At 41.1% G+C, this 18,720-nt stretch overlaps 1 protein-coding gene across 2 annotated transcripts in view; it reads right to left on the bottom strand.

Moving 5' to 3' along the window:
- UBP1 (upstream binding protein 1) overlaps positions 1 to 17,178 on the bottom strand; it is a 33,271-nt gene extending 16,093 nt beyond the window's left edge. For both annotated transcript variants that reach the window (XM_064169778.1, XM_064169779.1), the window contains exons 1-7: positions 16,563 to 17,178; positions 6,798 to 6,949; positions 6,050 to 6,126; positions 3,249 to 3,354; positions 2,536 to 2,642; positions 344 to 496; positions 78 to 188 (exon numbers count right to left, since the gene is read on the bottom strand). In XM_064169778.1, coding sequence (XP_064025848.1) covers positions 78 to 188; positions 344 to 496; positions 2,536 to 2,642; positions 3,249 to 3,354; positions 6,050 to 6,126; positions 6,798 to 6,949; positions 16,563 to 16,675 — 819 coding nt within the window. In that variant the 5' untranslated portion in view covers positions 16,676 to 17,178. The remainder of the gene's footprint in view (positions 1 to 77; positions 189 to 343; positions 497 to 2,535; positions 2,643 to 3,248; positions 3,355 to 6,049; positions 6,127 to 6,797; positions 6,950 to 16,562) is intronic.
- Between the last annotated feature and the right edge of the window lie 1,542 nt (positions 17,179 to 18,720).

Raw genomic sequence — 18,720 nt, 5'->3', positions numbered from 1 at the left:
TCCAAGATTGCAGCTAAGCCATATGCTGTATCTATGTATTTCCTCCTCAGTCAGCGGACAAAATGCTGGTTTGTTACCTCTGTAAGAACTGTGGTGTCATATGAAGGCTGATACTTTTCTTTTTCATGTGCAGTTCGCTTTTCCATCTTTTCTCTGTCTGTTTTCTGCTTCCTGTCTGCTCCTTTTGGCTAAAAAAGAACAGTTATATGAACAAGAATGCAAGTGGAAAATGGGTTTTAAAACTGAAATCTGATATCAGCAATCGAAGCAGTAATATAAAGATGTCTCACATCTTTACTGGAGCTTCTAAGAGACTTAATAAGGATCTGTTTTCTACTATTACCTTAAAAACTTTGATTTGACAGCTGGCTGAATGCAGATGATCTGTATATTCTCCATTTTCAGTCTGCTTAAAAGTGTCAACCTGAATCCTAAAAGGAACTCCTTTCTCTCCTCCATGTTTACGAGGAGTAAATTCAGTGCTGATACAATGTACCTGGAAAAAAACCAGCCATCAAACAAAAAGAACTCTCAGAAGCACCCTAGATGTGAATTTTACCAACATCATGTACATTTTCTAAGGACAACTAACAAATTACCCAGCCTATCCTGGGACCCAGTTGTGTTACTAAAGTTCTCTTCCTTTTCAAGCCCATGCAAATGAAGCCAAAATTATCATACTTGAGGTGACAAGGAAGAGGAGGAAACAAGTGTGCTACCAAAACCTCTCCAAAAAGCAGAATTCTTTATAGATTTCTATTAATGAGATCTTGTTGGATCTTAAGAAAATCTTAGGTGGGTGACAAAAATATCATCAACTGAGTGAAGACTTTTCCAAGGCACTACTGCCCAACAGCCAGAAAAAACTTCAGAGTTTCTTTTAAATAAATATAATTATCAAAGCTATAGAAAGTCACTGACTGGAAGAGGTTTTAATCTCATGTGAAATGTCAGTATTTGCAAGTATCAACAACTTCATATACAAGTCAGCAAATTTCTAATTCTTTTTTTTATAATGTACATGATTGCCTCAAGTACTACATCAGACTGGGTTTATAAGGTAGAAATATCCTTAAAAGATATCTAAGGAGAAAAATCTATGCACCTCTGCTATGAGGATAGATTACAAGAGCTGGGGCTCTTCGGCCTGGAGAAGAGAAGGCTTTGAGGAAATCTTCTAGTAGCCTTCCAGTATCTGAAGGGGGCCTACAAGAAGGCTGGGGAGGGACTACTGACAAGGTTTTGTAATGACAGGACAAGGGGTAATGGGTTTGAACTGTCACATGGCAGATTCAAACTGGATGTTAGGAAAGGGTTCTTTGCAGTGAGGGTGGTGAGACACTGGCACAGGTTGCCCAGGGAGGTTGTGGCTACTCCTTCCCTGGAGGTGTTCAAAGCCAGGTTGGATGAGGCCATGAGCAACCTGTTCTAGTGGGAGGTGTCCCTGCCTATGGCAGGGGTTTGAAACTGGATGATCTTTGAGGTCCCTTCCACCTTAAATCATTCTATGATTCTATTCTATGATTCTAATCAGTGTAACAGAGTTATAATGAACCTCACTGAACACTGTTTCCAATTAATTTTTTGCTTCAGTATGGAATTTTCAGTGAGCCAAGCACCACAGACACGCTGCACTCTCACATGACTACAGTACTGTATTTTGCTATGCCGTGGTCTCTAGCCTTTAGAACGAGTGAGCTATACTTGCATAACAAGAATCAGTTCCATTTGCAGTCAGTCTCTTATCACTTCTTCTAATGAAGTGCATAAACAGTATTCACACTTCTCCAAGTAGACTACAATGTAGTAATTATGTAATTCTTGCTGGGGAAAAAGTCTTTGGTTGTACCAGATCATAGTTAATTTACTGACAATACAGAATTTAACCTGCATTAGCTGCCTCAGTAAGAAATGCTGCTACCTCAAACTTTATACCTGTACCTTCTTAGTTTTAATAAAAAAGGTCTGAGACAAAGGCTAGAAGTTTAGTAAAACTAAACATTCCACCTAGATAATTTTCAAAGAACCCATTCAATAGCCCTGAATATAACATAGATAAATTGTAAAAGTCCTACTAGAAGGAAATCTGCTGACATAGGGAGAAATGTCTCTGAAAGTCCAATTTAAAACCCTTTTGGTAGCACACTATTTTTCATATTCTGTCCTCAAGCCAAGGCTCTGCTGAAGCTCACTACTAGGAGAGTGGGCCTCTCAATTGAACCAAAGCCAGAACCAGGAGTAACACTATTTAGAGAAATATAAATTAATTCTATAATTAAACATTTTAACCGTGACAGTTTCCTTCAAAGAGCTTTCTGAATGCCTTTTATTTAAATTGGTTTCAAAAGTCACTCTCATAAATCCAAATCAAGTTGAAAAATCTAACTAGGAACCGATAGAGAACTATGAACTTGTGTTTTTCCACAAAGCTGGCTCTCCCACCAATCAGAAACTGAGAAGCTAAATAGTAAAAATATACTGTTTGTGACCTGAAAAGCACCAAACACAGACATCCAGTCAAGTAAAGTTTCAAACCTGAATAAAAGCAGATGTACATTTTGTTGGATCCCACAAAAATTCAACTGCATTGAGCTGGCTTGGATTTGTCTTGATATCAATGACTCCAACAGACATTGGAATATCTATTAAAACAAGCAGCATACATTTCAGTATAATCATATTCCAAGAAAAGTACTACAAATAAATATTAAGATTAACATCAACAATTACAGGTAGGGTGGAAGAATGTAGGTTTTGGGAGCTTGACCATAACCTCCCAAACCATTTCTTGGGACTGATCTAAAGAACCTTAGTAGATTCGACATACAAAGTGCTAAGAGTTTGGGAGTCTTTGATTCCCCTCCTCCCTCTCCTAAATACAACTTATACACCTAAAATAAAGTCATGCATAATAGAGAAAACATATTGGTGTCATTTCCATCATGCACTACAGGCAGCGACTTTTGTCTGTGTTCTCCTCATTACCGTAACATTCAGCAATCAAAACTGGAAAGGTTACTCAATGTCTATGGTTGCATAGCTGTTATTTTACTTCTGCAGCACTTAGAGGTTTTAAAGGAACATGAAAGTGGCAAAAACATTTACATTCAAAAATACACACTATGAGAAAGCAGCACACAGAAAACAAGTCTGTGTTTTCTCACCACCTCTAGCATAGCTGTGCCCATGACCAGTTTACATCTGGAAATTGAATTCCATACAGTGGCAACAGATAGAAACAATTATACCTAAATCAAGAAGTCTGTCCCCAGGGCGGTTCCACTTCCAACCTTCTAGCTGCTGGTGCTCTGTATACTGCAACCTTCTGTCATGGAACACAACTCTTATGATACTCTAACAAAAAAGAAAACAAGGCACAACGTTTCTGTATGCCTAGAAACAGCCTGTTGATAAAGTACTAAAACATTACAAAATAGACACAAAGCTGATAAATATGTTTACAACAAAATAATGGGGCAACCATCAGCATCCCAAACTGTTCCAGAACACTGAACAGAACCAAGCATCAGGAAATAATGGCAAATGTGGTAAAAACTCAAGAGGATTATATCTGTTTTCATATTCTAAAGGTCATTTAGACTTATATGCAGTGAGCTGAGCAACACAGACACCACATTATCAGCACTACATAGGTAACCCTAACTTGTTTCCAGAAACAAACACAAAAGACTTCATTTTTTCTGAAGAGTGGTGAATATAGTTTGATCATTTTTTCCCCACACTGGAAATTGTTAAATTTCACAGAAAATTCTAAGAAATAAAATTAATAGAAAAATCCCTTCCTAATATTTTCCAAAAAAATCACAGAATGGCTCAGGGTGGAAAGGACCTTAGAGACCACCTACTCCAACCTCCTTGCCAGGGGCAGTGACACCTTTCAACTAAACTCAGTTGCTGAAGTCGTCATCCAGCCTGGCCTCCAACACCCCGTAGAAGGAGGCATCCACAACCACCCTGAGCAACCTGTTCCAGTGTCCCATTACCCTTATACTGAAGAACTTCTTCCTAAGATCCTAAATTCCATTGTTTTAATTAATTGTAAGAAGTACTAAGCAACTTCCAAAGTGTTCCAAACTGTTCTAGGAGGAGTATAAATCTAAAAAGTATGACACAATTAACTTTATTCAGCTAAAAGCCACTTCTGCTATTACTGTGCCCTTAGCTCTATTAATGAAAGGTTTCTTTTCTGCTGCAGGAATGCACATAGACAGCAATTTATTATACAGAGGGGGAAAAAAATCTACACATGAATTGCTACTGAACAAGCAAAGTGCAGACTAACTTGAAATCTGTTTTTTCCCATTAGTCTACAGTCTGACTTGTATTAATAGTGGATCAGTGCATTCAACAAAAAACCCAACAAACCCAAGAACTTAAACATGCAGAGCTGTTGCATTTCCCAGTTTTATTTCCAAGCTAACAGAAAGCACTCATCCCTTCGTGTGCAGAAATGCAGTACTCCTTTCTCACAGCAGACCTGTATGCACCACCTTCAAACCACCTTAAATGCCTTCTTTGTTCAGGTACTGGGATGCCACACAATGGAGAGTTTGTTGATGCCATGTTATATAACACTTTTGCTATGATAAAATTTAGCTTTTTTAACTTTCACACTGCTTTGTCATATTCTCTACCTATCAAGTGGCTCATCACCAACATACAAACTAACATTACAGCAAAGAGATTCCCCTATGAGGAAACAGCACCTAAGGGGGCAAATAGTCAACACGCTTATTACTGCTGAGTCAACGTGCTAGGCAGTAAAAGCTCTGATTGCACAACTCACAAATCCCAGTTCTCTGCTCATCCCTAAAGCTTCTTGAAGTTCTGAACAGGCATCTCACAAACAAAGACAACAAAGGTATAGGGCTGCATAAGCAAGCCAAAGTTCACAAATTATGTAGCCCAAAGTCAACTCAGCCTCCTACAAGCACTCTGGTTTGGTGTATTTATAGTACTCCTGTCAAAGTGAGTTTAATGAGGGTCTTCCCTTCCTTCCCACGACCTAAACAAGTTTTTTTTTCAGAGAATTCAACAAAATCAGCAGATGCTTAACAGGAAAATGCAAACTCTTCAACTTCACCAGTTCTTTAAATAATTTGCATTATGAGTGGTGCACCTGATTTAAATAATTTGCATTATTTTGGGTCCACCTGATTCCTGGACACCATGTAATGCTTCAACAGTACCTTCTGCTAATGTTATGGCACAAGGAGACAAATATGGAATTAGAGAAACAAGCCCAGCTGTGGAACAAGCTGCTTGAGAAGTAACAAAACCAGACATCTGTCTGCCTATAGATATATCTTTCATGTACCAATACCCTACTGTTGCAAAACCTAGAGGTTGGCATCATACCCTAATAAACATGCTTGTAATACCTTCTACTTCTTTCTATGTGATCCTTCCTTCCATACCCTCTAACCACTCAAAACGGTCAATTAAATGGCTCTGAAGACACTGGATACAAGATAGCATCTTAAGCTTTGCATGAAACAATTCAGCCTTCACAATACACAAAGACTCTAAGCATTGGGAATTACTATTCTTTGTAGTCATACTTCCTTTTAAAGGTATCACTGGTCCATACTCATTCTGAACATATATCTAGTGACAGAGAGGGAACTGTACAGTCTTTAGACTGGATTTATCTCACCTAACTTCAGATACCTCATTTGGAGATTGCCATTTATTGAGCAGGAAAGACATGAACACATTTAGTGGAGATTTATATCATCTTAGATCAAATCCAGAAAGGGAACATCAAGTGATTAGCCTGAGTTTAGTTACCTAAAATTAGATTAAATCAACCCATTGAGAAATGGGGAAATGCATACCTGTATACTTACAATCCATAGTAAACCTGAAATAAACCAAAACTAGGCATTAGGTTCCACTGTGTTAAGATCAGCTGGTCCTACCTTCCTCCACAAATCGAGAGTACAATAAAAGGTTAAAACCTACTCTTTTTACATGCAAGCAGCAGCAGAGATTCTTCAGTAACACTATGAAGAGAACTTGAGCTCACCTTCACCAGTTTTCCATTGATCTCTGGTATGTCTCCAGCCTTCCGATTATCTAGCATCCGTATTTCATAGGACTGACCTTTACAGAGAAATAAAGTTTGCATCAGCAGAAAAGTTTGAACTCAAAGTTATTTTGTGTTTAATATACCTCAGTTAGCTTTTGGTTCGCCCTACACCAGGTTGCTCAAATCAAGTGTAAATAGAAATACAAAATTAGTCTTCTGGTTTAGGCTATTACTGCCTGAAGTCTGCCTCCTGAAAGCTCTGTCAGCTTGACTTTATCAAGGGAGGTGGGGAATGGAGAAGGTTAAAACACAGAGCAGAAAAAAATCCTCAACAAACCAACCACCTGCTAGAAGGAAAAGCCTGTCTCAAAAGTGGAAAGTGATAGATAATAGCTATGGGGCTGTGCATTGTACAAGAGTACTAGAATAAGGTATCCCACCTCATTATTGATATGCATACATGTACCTATATGTATCAGAGATCACAGAGTTGTTTTGGCTGAAGATCTTTATGATAACATCCAACCATTACATAACTCTATGCAGGTCCCTCAGAATCCCATCTCTGTGCCTTTTAAGCACGTCCAGAGACGGGGATTCAACCACCTCCCTGGGGAGCCTATTCTACCGCTGAGAACCCTTTCAGGGAAGAAGTCAAAACATGAAATACAGATTCAGTTTTAGACTCACTCCACAAACTGCATTCATCTATAGTTATGTCTGCAACATATATATGTAGACCAACCTTGATTCAAGTAGGTAAGAGTTTCATCATACAATTTTACTGCTGGAGATGTTGCAGCACACATAACATACTGGAAAGGTGGATGTTTGGTCTCATTTTCCTGTGGAAGGCTGGAATCTTCCTGTTTGAAAATAGGCAGTGCCAAAACATCGCTGAAAAGAACAAACAAATAACTTTGTGAGACTGCTGCCCCACCTTAGCTGAAGTTAAAGGGGAAAAAAGTTAGTTATTACTTAAAAAAATCTAGTGCAATACATACAAAACTGTGCCACTGAGTTTATTGGTGAAACCTATGTGAGAACTATCCAAAACATTATGAATCAAAGTTTTAGGCTACGATACATAAACAATGCTCTGTAACCCCAGCAGACAAGAAACATAGACATGACTTTGTGCTGACCCTCTGAAAATTTAAACTTCAGTGTAAAAAAATCCCTTTATTCATATCTATTCACCTGTCAACACAGGCAAACCTGCCCAATACACATGCAGCTGGGAGCCATGCATTCACTTTGTTCTTCAAAATCATATATTCCCCAAAGTAAATTACACTGTGAAAGCCTCTTAATTTAGCATAACTATAGCTAACCTATCAATTCTGCTGACAGCAAAGACTTGATCTTAGCTGCTTTTAAGGCTTTAGCACACTGACTAGTACAAAAATTACTAAGTAGCAGATTCACAAGATGTAAGTTGTAGATAGTATATGCCAAGATTCACTGCACTTTTAAGACGGAGGACTACCAGAAAAACTTTGGAACTACAAAGTTTCTAAAGAGCAATCCACGCTGTTAACTGCTAGTCGTAAGAGAGACAGCTTCACCACAACCAGCAAACACATCTGCTTTCTACAGAATGAAGTACTCTACACTGGCAATGTATTCATTCTCCTTGTATACAGTTATCCTCTCCTAAGTAAAACTTCAAGGAGATCAGTGAGTTTTCTTCAAAGACATTGTTCTTCTGGCACTGAGGGTTTGGTCATGATGGAATTATATCTGCACAGTCATGAAACTTTCTTTCAAAAATAGCTTTTCACACCATCTGCCCTCTTGATGTAGTTTTCAATCTATATGTTTCTTTTTTCTCTTGCATCTATCACAATCATAGATTTAATAAATTCTGTGAAAGAATTAGAAATGTCTTAACTGTTTTGCATTATTACTTACACTTTATACCCTAAAATTTGTGAATGTAAATTGTTATTTTGCTCTCCCTCGTTTCTGTGCAAGCCTGCTTTATTTAAAGAAAACTCTGAAGTTCCTCTTGAAGTCAAGCTTGTAATTGGGGAAGCAATAAGTATCAGTATCAGAAGTTTAAATTGTGAAATTATAACAAATATTTTTGTGTCACAGGTGGTTATAGTACAGACATGGTCTACCTAAGTATTAGGCATGCGAAATTCAGCTCGGACACCCCAACTTTTTGTTCAGAGTATACAGCAAGTTAAAGGCCAGCTGCATCATGTTGTACTTCCCTAGCTATATGGAAGAAATACTTAGGAATAGTGAAGAAGACTAAGAAGTTTGTCTACATGTTGATATGACTCTATAGTCTCTCCAAAAAATAACAACTAGAATTAAAAAAGGGTAAAAAAGGAACATACCTACAGGTTCCTTTACACTGAAGAAACCACAAGAGAGGATACAAACAAGCATGAAACCAGCACAAGGCAGGATACTGTTCAAAAAGATAGTGCAAGCCTGCTAAACTGTACCTTATAGCTACTTCTGATGCCAGTTCCCCAAACCAGAGCACAGAGAAGGCTGCTTTCCTTTACCAGTTACAAAGAAAGATACATGAAATATCTGCCTAAAAGAAGCAGACACTCTTAAAGCAGCATCCTGAAATAGATAAAAGAAAGATCATTTCCAAAGGTAGGGCAGAAAAATTCACAGATGGTTGGGCTGTTACTGGAGGATGACTCTAAAGAAACTATTAGATGCTCCCTGCCTTGGTGTTAACCAAAAGGTTAGCCCAACACTAGAGGGAGCACTGCAGCATGCAGAGAGAAACATGGTCCCAAGAAGGAAGGTCCCACACACCAGCAACCCATGCCCATCACCCTTTGGCACACAAAACAATTTGTGTTTTTATGATGAGGGACTTCAAAATGTAAAGAATACAGAAACAGTACCAGTGTTTCAAATACACACACAGGAGTCAAAGTGCAACAAGGAAGGCATGCAAAGTACCTCACCAAATAACCTGTCATTCTTGACTAAGTTCTGTAGCACTTGGTTTCACACAAGATTAAATGACAGAGTCAAGAGGCCTCTTCTGTGTATTTAAGAAAACTGTCTTGCAAACCTCCATTTTTTGTTCACAATTTAGACATAAATATGCATCTGACCTGGCTTAACATGTGCCATGGTTAATAGACTAAATTAAAAGATAAGGCACTGGAAGCCAACAAATAAAAATGGAAGCCCAACTGAGTCAGTTTTAAACCTGCTTTTGCTGAAACTTAGGAAGTGGTAATGACTGCCTGCCATTGTAAGAAAAAAAAAAGACATCCAACTCCTCAACCCTACAATTGAGCTGAAAAGAAAGCACAATGCACAGTCTTAAACACCAGCATTGGAAAAATACAGCTTCAGCAAAGAGCATGAGGAAAATCAAGCAATCTCCATTAATTTTCTTGTGTAGAAAGGTACATTTTCCTTAGTAAAGGGTTTTCTGGGTACCAGTACACTCCAAAGGAAGAGAGAAGTCATTTCAACTTGAAACTCCTTACTGGATCATCTTTAAATTACCATTTACAGAACATTTAGATTTGTTCACTCTAAGAATGAAACGTTTTCATATTTAAACATACTCTTGTGCCCATCTTAAATCAGATAAAACTGTGGGCAGTTAAGTCAACAGGGTATGAGTAACTTACTTCAAATTAAGACTTTCAAGTGTCAGTGATAAAGAAACATTAACTGATTTAAACTATCCTTGTAAAACAGCTATCTATCTTTCCTGACTTACAAGAAGGAAGGGGCCATGAAGTGACTGGTGTGCCCTTCAGTCTCAGTAACCCCTGTACAGGAATGGAGAGTGACCAGTTTTATTCAGCGCCCGTGAGCCTATGGTTCATTAATGCAAAAAGGTCTTCCAGGCAGCACTGTCACACAGAATTTCTGCCATGTCAGCTGCTCTCTCCCTCCCCTTCCCCTCCACACAATACCTTCGTGGGGTAGGGAGAGATCTCTGTCAGTTCAGAGCACAGCCCAATGCAGCTACATAATTGAGGTTGGTAAAAGCAGCTGGTAACAGACTTACTGTAAGAGAATCCCCCTCCACTCCCAAACCTAACTGGAATTCAGTCTATTTCTCTCCTCCTAAGTGGCACTAACAGGGACACAGGAACCAGAAAAATTTGTCAACATCTATATTTACGTATGAAATTATTTGGAACAGGCAGCTTTGTCAAACAAGAACACAAAGACCATTCTTCCCAGTTCTTGGAGGTCGAAATCCCATTGTTTATTCTGACATTACTTCAAATGGGGACCACTTAAACGTCACAGAGACAAGTGTTTTCTACAAAGCAAAATCCATTGCTCACAGAGCATAGCTGCAGAAAAGCCCTGAGATGCATTCACAATTCAGAGATGGAAACCAATGGCAAAAAACCTTAATATCCATTATAGACCTCTTTAGACTGAAGAAGAGTACCATGCTAAACTGCAGACAAATTATGCCATTATGCAGCTCACGTTCCTAAAAACTAGAGACACCTTGAGTGACACATCTTTTTATCACCTCTAATTTAATACTCATTCTATTACAAGACCCAAGAACAACAACAAAAGACAGAGGTTGACCCTCTCAGTTCCAGCTTTTTTCCTCGGATCCAACACAACTTCTAATGCAAATCACCTAACCCTCAGTAAATTACTCACAGCCTACATGTTCAAGTCTACTTCAGCATGCTTCATACATTGTCCTTCTTGACTGGTGACATCTGATTTGTGCTGGCCCAATGCAGAAGAGCGATGAGCACTTCTGCTGCCGCCTTTGCTGAGGTTATCTAATATGGCAAAGAACCTCCTACATAAACTGCAGCAGCCCCTGGCAGTTTCCCAGATGGACACAAAGTAATAGCTACTGTTAAAATTATTTTAGGCTGTAGGAGAAAGAGCCTTAAGGGACTGATGCATTTCTCTTTCTGCCACTGATAAGCTTTATTCTTGTGCAGTAAGACTATGTCACTCCACTTGTCTCACCCAAGCAAACTTTGGACTATTAAAAGCAGCTGAGATATAAACGAATAGCAAGGTTTTGAAGAAGCAGCAGCATATTTTAATATACCTCCTGCTATCACTTGAAAAAGCAGACCTATCAGTGTTTACTCTCCGGACAGAAAGAACTCCAAGATCAAGTTTTTTAACCTATTAGCTTCAGTAAGAGAAGTCTTATCTTGGTCCCACGAAATTTGTTATTTCAAGCATTCAACTGATATTATTTCTTCCCTTAGGAAGCAGAAAATATTCCCAGAAAACCAAAGAGAAACAGTCTTCATTATACACCAAAAGCAGACAGTAAAAACACATCTCCAACACCCGATTTTAGCTAAATGTGCTACAGAAGTGCATACATGAAGCTTCAGCATACAGAAACAAGAAGGCTTAGAAAAGGTAATCATAGCATCTGGAGCAAACAATCCAGTGGGATAGATCATGTGTGATTAGCTATCCCAGTCCGTATGAGCATAGTACAAACAGACCAAGGATAAATTATCCCTCTCCCATGTGTTTATCAGCCACAAAATCACCTTCCTTACAAATGTAAAACCCTCTTCTCTTCTAAAGCATAAAAAACCCCCAACCAACAAATCCACCTAAAACCACACCACAAACTCCAAACTGACATGGCTAGCAACAATAATAGGGTCATGAAAGAACCTCCTGTCCTTACAAGAATGTCATAAAAATCTCAAAGTGACATTCCATCAATCATCTGCCTTATCAGTCCTCTGGATTGTATACTTTTGGGTGTGAGTACTAAAACATCCCAGTACATGCAGGTCTTTTGAAACTTTAAAGTATGGTTTACAAGGACGAATACCCTGAGAAAAAAGTTTCTCAGGTGACATTTGTATTAGGAGTTATGATCTCAAAGCCAAGCTCTGCACTACTGAGAAGTCTGAACAAATCATAGTAAGAAATAGGAGAGTCAACAATTCCCAACTTTCCCTGCATCCATCAACCCAAGTCTGGTGCAAGATGAGACCCCTGGAAGTAGTTGATGGAGAACAACTTTCTGTGAAGCAGTTGCTAAGAATGAGAAAACAGGTGTAAATGAAATGCCCCTGGGAATCCTAAACCCATCCAACAGGACCTCCACTGATTAAAGGAAGTCTGGTACAAACTTCAAAAAACACCAAAGTGAGTACAAAAAGCCCACCACCAACACCTGTGTATTCCCAAGCTCTTGAAGTTACCAAGGAAAAGCTGTAACTGCATTTGCTCACAACTGCAAATCTCTGCTTCTCCATCCACTCCCTCCAGCACAGGGATGGCAGATGCTGCTCTAATTTGCAGCAACTACAGCACAGACTGCTCATAAGTGGGAGTTAACGCACAAAGCATAAACAAGGGTAAACTTGCTGCTCTGCTCTCAATTCCACACATCCATCCACCTTGAGAGGTGACAGGAGACAGAAAAGACAATTATGCAATATGAAATCTTTCCCTTAACAATCAAAGTGGTCTCAACTTTTTGAAATGTGTTCACATGTTCAGCTAGAAAGAAGAAAAAAGCACAGCAAACTCAAACATAGCGATCCAAAACATACAGCTTATCTTTCAATATGTTTTATCTGTGGTAACAAAGTGAGAAGGTTTAGGTTTGTGGACTTTCTTTTTCCTGGAATGCCTATTTCCTGACAAGTCTTCACATATTTCTGTGCCTCCACAAAAAAAGAAATCAAGCTCCACTTCTAATCAGTAGACAAAAATTTTAGAGTCTATATGCCAGTGAAAAATATTTTTGCTACAGTGCAGTACATAAAAATAGAACAGAATACTTCAACAGAAGCTTTTAAATGTATTCTGCAGAAAATATTGTGTACATATTGAAAAAAAAAATACTCCTCTTTAAAAGAACAACACAACAAGCCACAGTCTCTAAAGAGTGGGAGGAGTAAGGGGAACCATAAACAGTCCTTAGGTCTGTCGGAAAAGTAACGGCAGCCACAATGAAAACAGAGCCTGAAAGAACTCCACTCTTTTCTTCCTGCACAGCGACTAAAAACAGGAACTGTCATGACTCAAGCATGGGCATCAGAAACTTTACAAAAAAATACTGGGACACAAAAGCTGTTAGAAGAAATCATCCCTCTCATCACCTGAAAACAAAGCTGTAAGTTGTCAGACTGGTCCTCCAACCCTAAGAGACCACCTTAGTAGTTAGTTTTGCCTAAAGCCTTGGAGGAGAGTTGATGACAAGGCTCCTTCACCATCCCTTTCCACAGCACCCTGTGGAAACAAGATGGACCGCAGTAAGTTTCTGTTTCTTCCACCAAGGCAGCAAGCCAGCTCCTCTCTCCAAAGAAACTCCAACTGTTTGGGAGGTGCAGCAGACTCACTGACTTGATTCTCCAAAAGTGGAGGATTATCTGGATTTGGTTTTGTACAGACTTCATTTCAGAAAGACCCACCTTTTCCAATTCAGTTTAATAAACTTCAGGTTTTAATTCAGAAATATGTACCAAAATAGCTACTCCTGAAATAATCCTCAAGTTCCCCAACAACAGGCTTCAATTTTAGCACTACAAACACCATTGGAAATGCAAATATTTAAATAAACCCATACACTAAGCTTCCTAACTATACACCAATACTCAGTCCTTATATTAATGTCCATTTAACTTAAATCCATTTATCAAGTAACTCAATACATGAAATCTGAATTCTGCTAATAAATACCAGGCAGTTCCTGACACATCTTTTAAATGAAACAGCTTCCATTCTTTAACAGTTCATAGAAATGACAGGTGGTTCCCAAAATTAGACATTTCTTGCTGTGTCACAGTGGATATTGCGATGGATTTACAAGAAACCACTGTGCGAGTCTTAAATCTACACAATGGTGTCCTTACCAACTGAAGCTAACAGCAATTCTCCATCACTAAGGGTACTATCTTTTGATATAGGTTTCTGGAGTGGGGGAGTTACTTGATACATCAATCGATCTCAATGTTGTGTTAGAGGCAGGTTTTTTATTGCATAAGACATTACAACAGCAACCCAAAAACCTGACTTTTAAAATTTTAAGGGAATTTTGAGAGCTGTTTAAAACCATTTGAATCTGCAGAAACATTTTGTCCAGGTAGCTTTCTTTCAAAAACCACTCCAGTTACAGGTCAATGGACATGACCAATTCTCTTCACAAGAATAAAGAGAGGAATGAATACCTTTACTTCAGGGCACAAACCAATCATCAGCTCAAGGAAGCATCAATTACATTATACATAACCCTAACAGGTGAAAGGATCATCTGTAGGCCTTCCTAGCACACAGTAGTGTATAGCTTGGGAAGCTCTCCCATCATTGTCCTCTGGACAGTATTTCTTTTTCTTCTGCCCTTTCTTTGTAAGAAGTGACAAGTAATTAGCTTTTAATGGCACATAGGAGAGTGACAGAGCAATAGCTTCACTTCTCATGCTATGCCATTTCTCTTAATTTTCCCCTCTCATCACTTATCAGGCAATGATTTCCCCAAAGTAGATGTCTAAGCAAACCATGTAATAACTTGCTGAAATAACTCTGAAACCAGCCAACGCTAATTGCAATTAGGTGATCCCTTTAATGATGTGATCAGAGATTAAAGTTACAATAATATTAGTGCGTGTTCCAAGACTACTTTAATCTCATCACAAAGCATACCACAAAACTTAAGACTACTGTATAGTCTTTGCTTTGGAATATTACATCCTTAGAGCTATTTTAAGTGTTTTAACTCTTCTTGTGGCAATTCAAAATCTCCTAGTAGAGAGGTATACAGACCATAAAATGGTTTCAGTTGGAAGAAACCTTTAAAGGTTTAACTCCCATGACTGCAAAACCACTTAGGAACACTGCCCATCATAAAAAGATGGTATGAGCAGAAAATACAATCTTTTCTTAGATTGTATCTAGGTAGCAACAGGAAAGATCAAAATTCTTAAAGCCTTTACAAACCAGACAGCATGCATTATTAGGAAAAGAAGGTCTATAACAAGAAAGGGAAATCTTTAAGAGGCCAACCCAGTCAAAGCTCAAGACTTCTTATCATAAAAAATCCTAGCACAAACTGGATCATCAAACAGAAGAAGAATGTTTCTTGACCAAGAACACACTGGTGTTTGCATGAGAAGATAACCAGAAACTAAGTGAAGAGAATCCATGCAGGGAACTGCCCACAACAACTGGCGCACTACTTCCTGGGACAAACACTTCTTGACAAACACAGAAACAGGACAGAATGGGAATAAAATCCAGACACTGCACAAAATTGAGAGTATTCTCATGAACAGAGATGGATCTCCCTGTTCACGAGAACTGCCAAGTTCTCAAAGTCACTTTTATTAGGAAGAAATAAAACGAATTACTCAACCCCCCCTCAAAACTAAAACATATCCCGCCATGAACCTGCTGAGTTCACAAGCCCAAGTACTACCAAAAGGGCTCTCACTTCTATTCTGATGAACCCCTCATTTATAACTTCAAACAAAGACACTGCAGTTCCAACACTTCACCTCTAAGTACTGCCTTAAAACACATTATGTAACAGCAAAAACAAGTCATGGCAAGTTTCAGGTGACCCTGACAGTGAATGCATTTGCCACACAGGCTAGGCCACCAAAACAGCAGTGTCTCCCTTGTCCAGACTCTCAAAACACTAATCCTGCTGAAAAAATGCTTCACACTGGCTCCAATGCAGTTTCTCTTTTTCACGGTAAGAAATCACCCAGGAATCCCTAACTGAGATAAAATGTACTTACTTCAAACAAGTACAGTTTTATCTTAGCTTTCCAAAAGCACACCCAAACGCTACTTAAACACTCGCACAATTAAACCTGGAGAACAATCAATACGTAAAGAAGCTGCCAAGTTGAATTATAAGAGAATCTACATAGCAATGGAAAAAAAAAAAGGAAGGAAAAAAAAGAAAGGAAAAGAAAAACTGCCACTAAATGCTACACAGAAATATGCAAACATAAACAGGCTGAACAAAGCACAACCGCGCTACTACCTTATTCAATACCGCAATGTTTATTTCTCCAGAAATAACGCAATTTAAATATTAAAGCAAACAGCAACCGTTCCCTATGAACCCGTATTCGCCGAACTGAAGATGACCATCTTCAAACATGTTATCTGGTTAAATAACCAACAACCGGTGAAAAAAATGATTCTGAGGGCAAATGATATAAAAAGGGTAACGGCACCCCAGCCTAGGATGCAACACGCCCTTTCGGCAGGCCATCTGCCAGCAGCAGGGGAGGGCAGGGCGGTGGAGCCGCGGGAGCAGCCCCTTCAAGCCACGCGGAGCCGTATTAGGGAAGATCGGCACTCGGGAAACAGCGGAGCAGCCTCCGCCACACGCCCGCTTCTCGGGAAAAGCCTTGCGAAACCGGAGGGATTTTGTAAAAAATAAATTAATGCATCTTTAAAAAGAGAAGGTGGAGGGAAAGCCCCAGCTCCTTCCCGCGCTCCCTGCCCAGCGGCAGAGCACAGCGGCCCCATGCCAGTCGGACTCGATGCCACCCACTACCGGCTAATGAGTTACCTCATGCTGTAGGCACCGGCTCCCAGCTCCTGCCCGATGCCAGAAAGGCTGGCGTCGAAGTCGTGCACCAGCCCAGACTCGATCACTTCATCCATCTTCAGCACCCACGCCATATTCCGCCGCCCCCCGCGCTCCCGCGCCGCCGCGGGAGGAGCCGGACGGGGAGGAGCCGCTCAGCCCCGGAGCCGCCGCTGCCTCCGCAGGCGGCGCCGGGATAGAGTGAAGGGCAGAAGGAAGGGGCAAAAAGGCGTATAGGGTCTGAGAAAGAAGTCCGCGTTCAGCCCTGGGGAGGCCCTTTCCCCACGGCGTGACTAGGGAGCGGGGTCCCTCTCAGCATCCTGCGCTCGCCCGGCAGCTGTGGGGGGCCTGGGACCGGGCGGCCGCCTCCTCCTCCTCCTCTTCTGCTGCGCCCTTTCCCGCCGCCCCCGACTGGAAGCCGCCCAGGGCCGCCGCTGCTTCTGCCACAGCCCGAGCTCCGACCCAAGCCAGCGGCGCCTCCCGCCGCATCATTCACGGGGCGGGGAAGGCTGCGGCGGGAGCAGCAGCAGCGCGGGGAGCCGCCGCTCGGCCCGCGGGGCTGCAACACTCCTCACGCCAACATGGCGACTACTTCCAGCCCCGAGCAGCTGCCGGGGTAGGGCCTTCCCGCGCTCCCGGCCGCCGATTGGCTGCTCGGCGCCAGAAGAGCCAATCAGAAGAGGATGGGGAGGAGCCTGGGGAGCGGCGAGCCAATGAGCCGGCACTTCCTCGCGCGGGTGACGTCAGCGGGCGCCAGGGCCCGGCGTGCACTGCTGCGGCGAGCTTCCTTCCTGCCCCGGCCCCGCGGCATGCTGGGAGCGCCCTCCGGGAAGCGGAAAGCGCGGCGGAAGTGGCGTCATGGGCAGGCCGTTAGCGCTGCGGGCGGCGGCGCTGTGCGGGGCAGACTCTGCCCCACGCCCGGGCTCAGCGAGGGCAGCTCCATGTGCCGGTGCTGCACACAGCCTTAGTGAGGGAAGGGGGCTGCCGGAGGGTGGTTGGGGGCTCACGGCAGGGAGCTGGGACATTTGAACTAGAGGATGGCTGGAGCCAGATATGCCGCCCGCTCTGGGGAGCCTGAGACAGCTGTTACCAGCGCCCCTGTTAAATATTTCTTCCTTAAATCCTCCCTCTTGATTATCCCTTGACCAGCTGCATAGACCGCTGGAAAGCCTTGTGCATAGGTTCCTTTTAAGTATTGAAAGGCCACAAAATGGTCTTCCCCAAATACCAAAGCAGAGCTGCGTGCTGCCATCCCAACCCAAAGGCAGCTGCTCAGGAGTCTGAAAGAAGGGCATCTACTTACACACTCATGTTACATAAGGGTATGGAACAAGCAGACACAGCGAAAGAATGAAGCAAGACAAAGGACACAGTGAAAAAAGGGTCCTGTGAAAAGCTGGGAGGGACTGCACTTTCTGTGGGCTGAAGAGTAGAGGACTGGAGGTTGGAGAGGACACCTTCACATTCTCTTGCTCTGCTTCATTTTGTACTGCTAACTGCAGATCACTTCTAAAGAGGATTACATCAGGGAACTCCAGCACCCATTCACTGAAAGGTGTGATGGATGTAGTGGATTAATTTCTACAGATCCACTGCAGCTTCACCCTTTGGAATCCAAATATATAAGCAGTTTCTTTGCCTTAAAAAAGAGAGAACACCAAAAAAAGCACTCCAAACAAAAGCAACCTAAACCATTAACATTTCCAATAACATGCTATTCAACAATTCTACAACATCAGCAGTAATGCTACAATGCAGCAATGGGTGTGAGATGTTACCATGTTGAGGTAGATGATCAAACACTATCATGTTCACATACATAATATTTGGCCTAAATAGAATAAGATGAAGATTGAACTACACTGTAGATTGAAATGCAACATCTAGATTGTCTGGAATCTGTAAAGCTTAGCTCTTAGCAAAGCATATTAAAAAAATAAAGTTTGAATACACAAATAATATCTCAGTCATGAAGAGGAAAAGGGGGTTGATAGTGTACAGGAATATGCTAATGCAATCAGAATTTAAATGCAAAGCATTTAGCCACTGCCTGGACTGATAGTGCAAGCAGCCCATAGCCCAGTGATCAGCAGATAATCAGAGAACATGAAACATCAAAGTATTTGTAAGTCCATATTAC

Source organism: Pogoniulus pusillus, chromosome 32 (genome assembly GCF_015220805.1).
Source record: "Pogoniulus pusillus isolate bPogPus1 chromosome 32, bPogPus1.pri, whole genome shotgun sequence".
NCBI lineage: Eukaryota > Metazoa > Chordata > Aves > Piciformes > Lybiidae > Pogoniulus > Pogoniulus pusillus.
The sequence above is the reverse complement of the archived record's forward strand: the minus strand, read 5'-3'. Positions and strand labels throughout refer to the sequence as shown.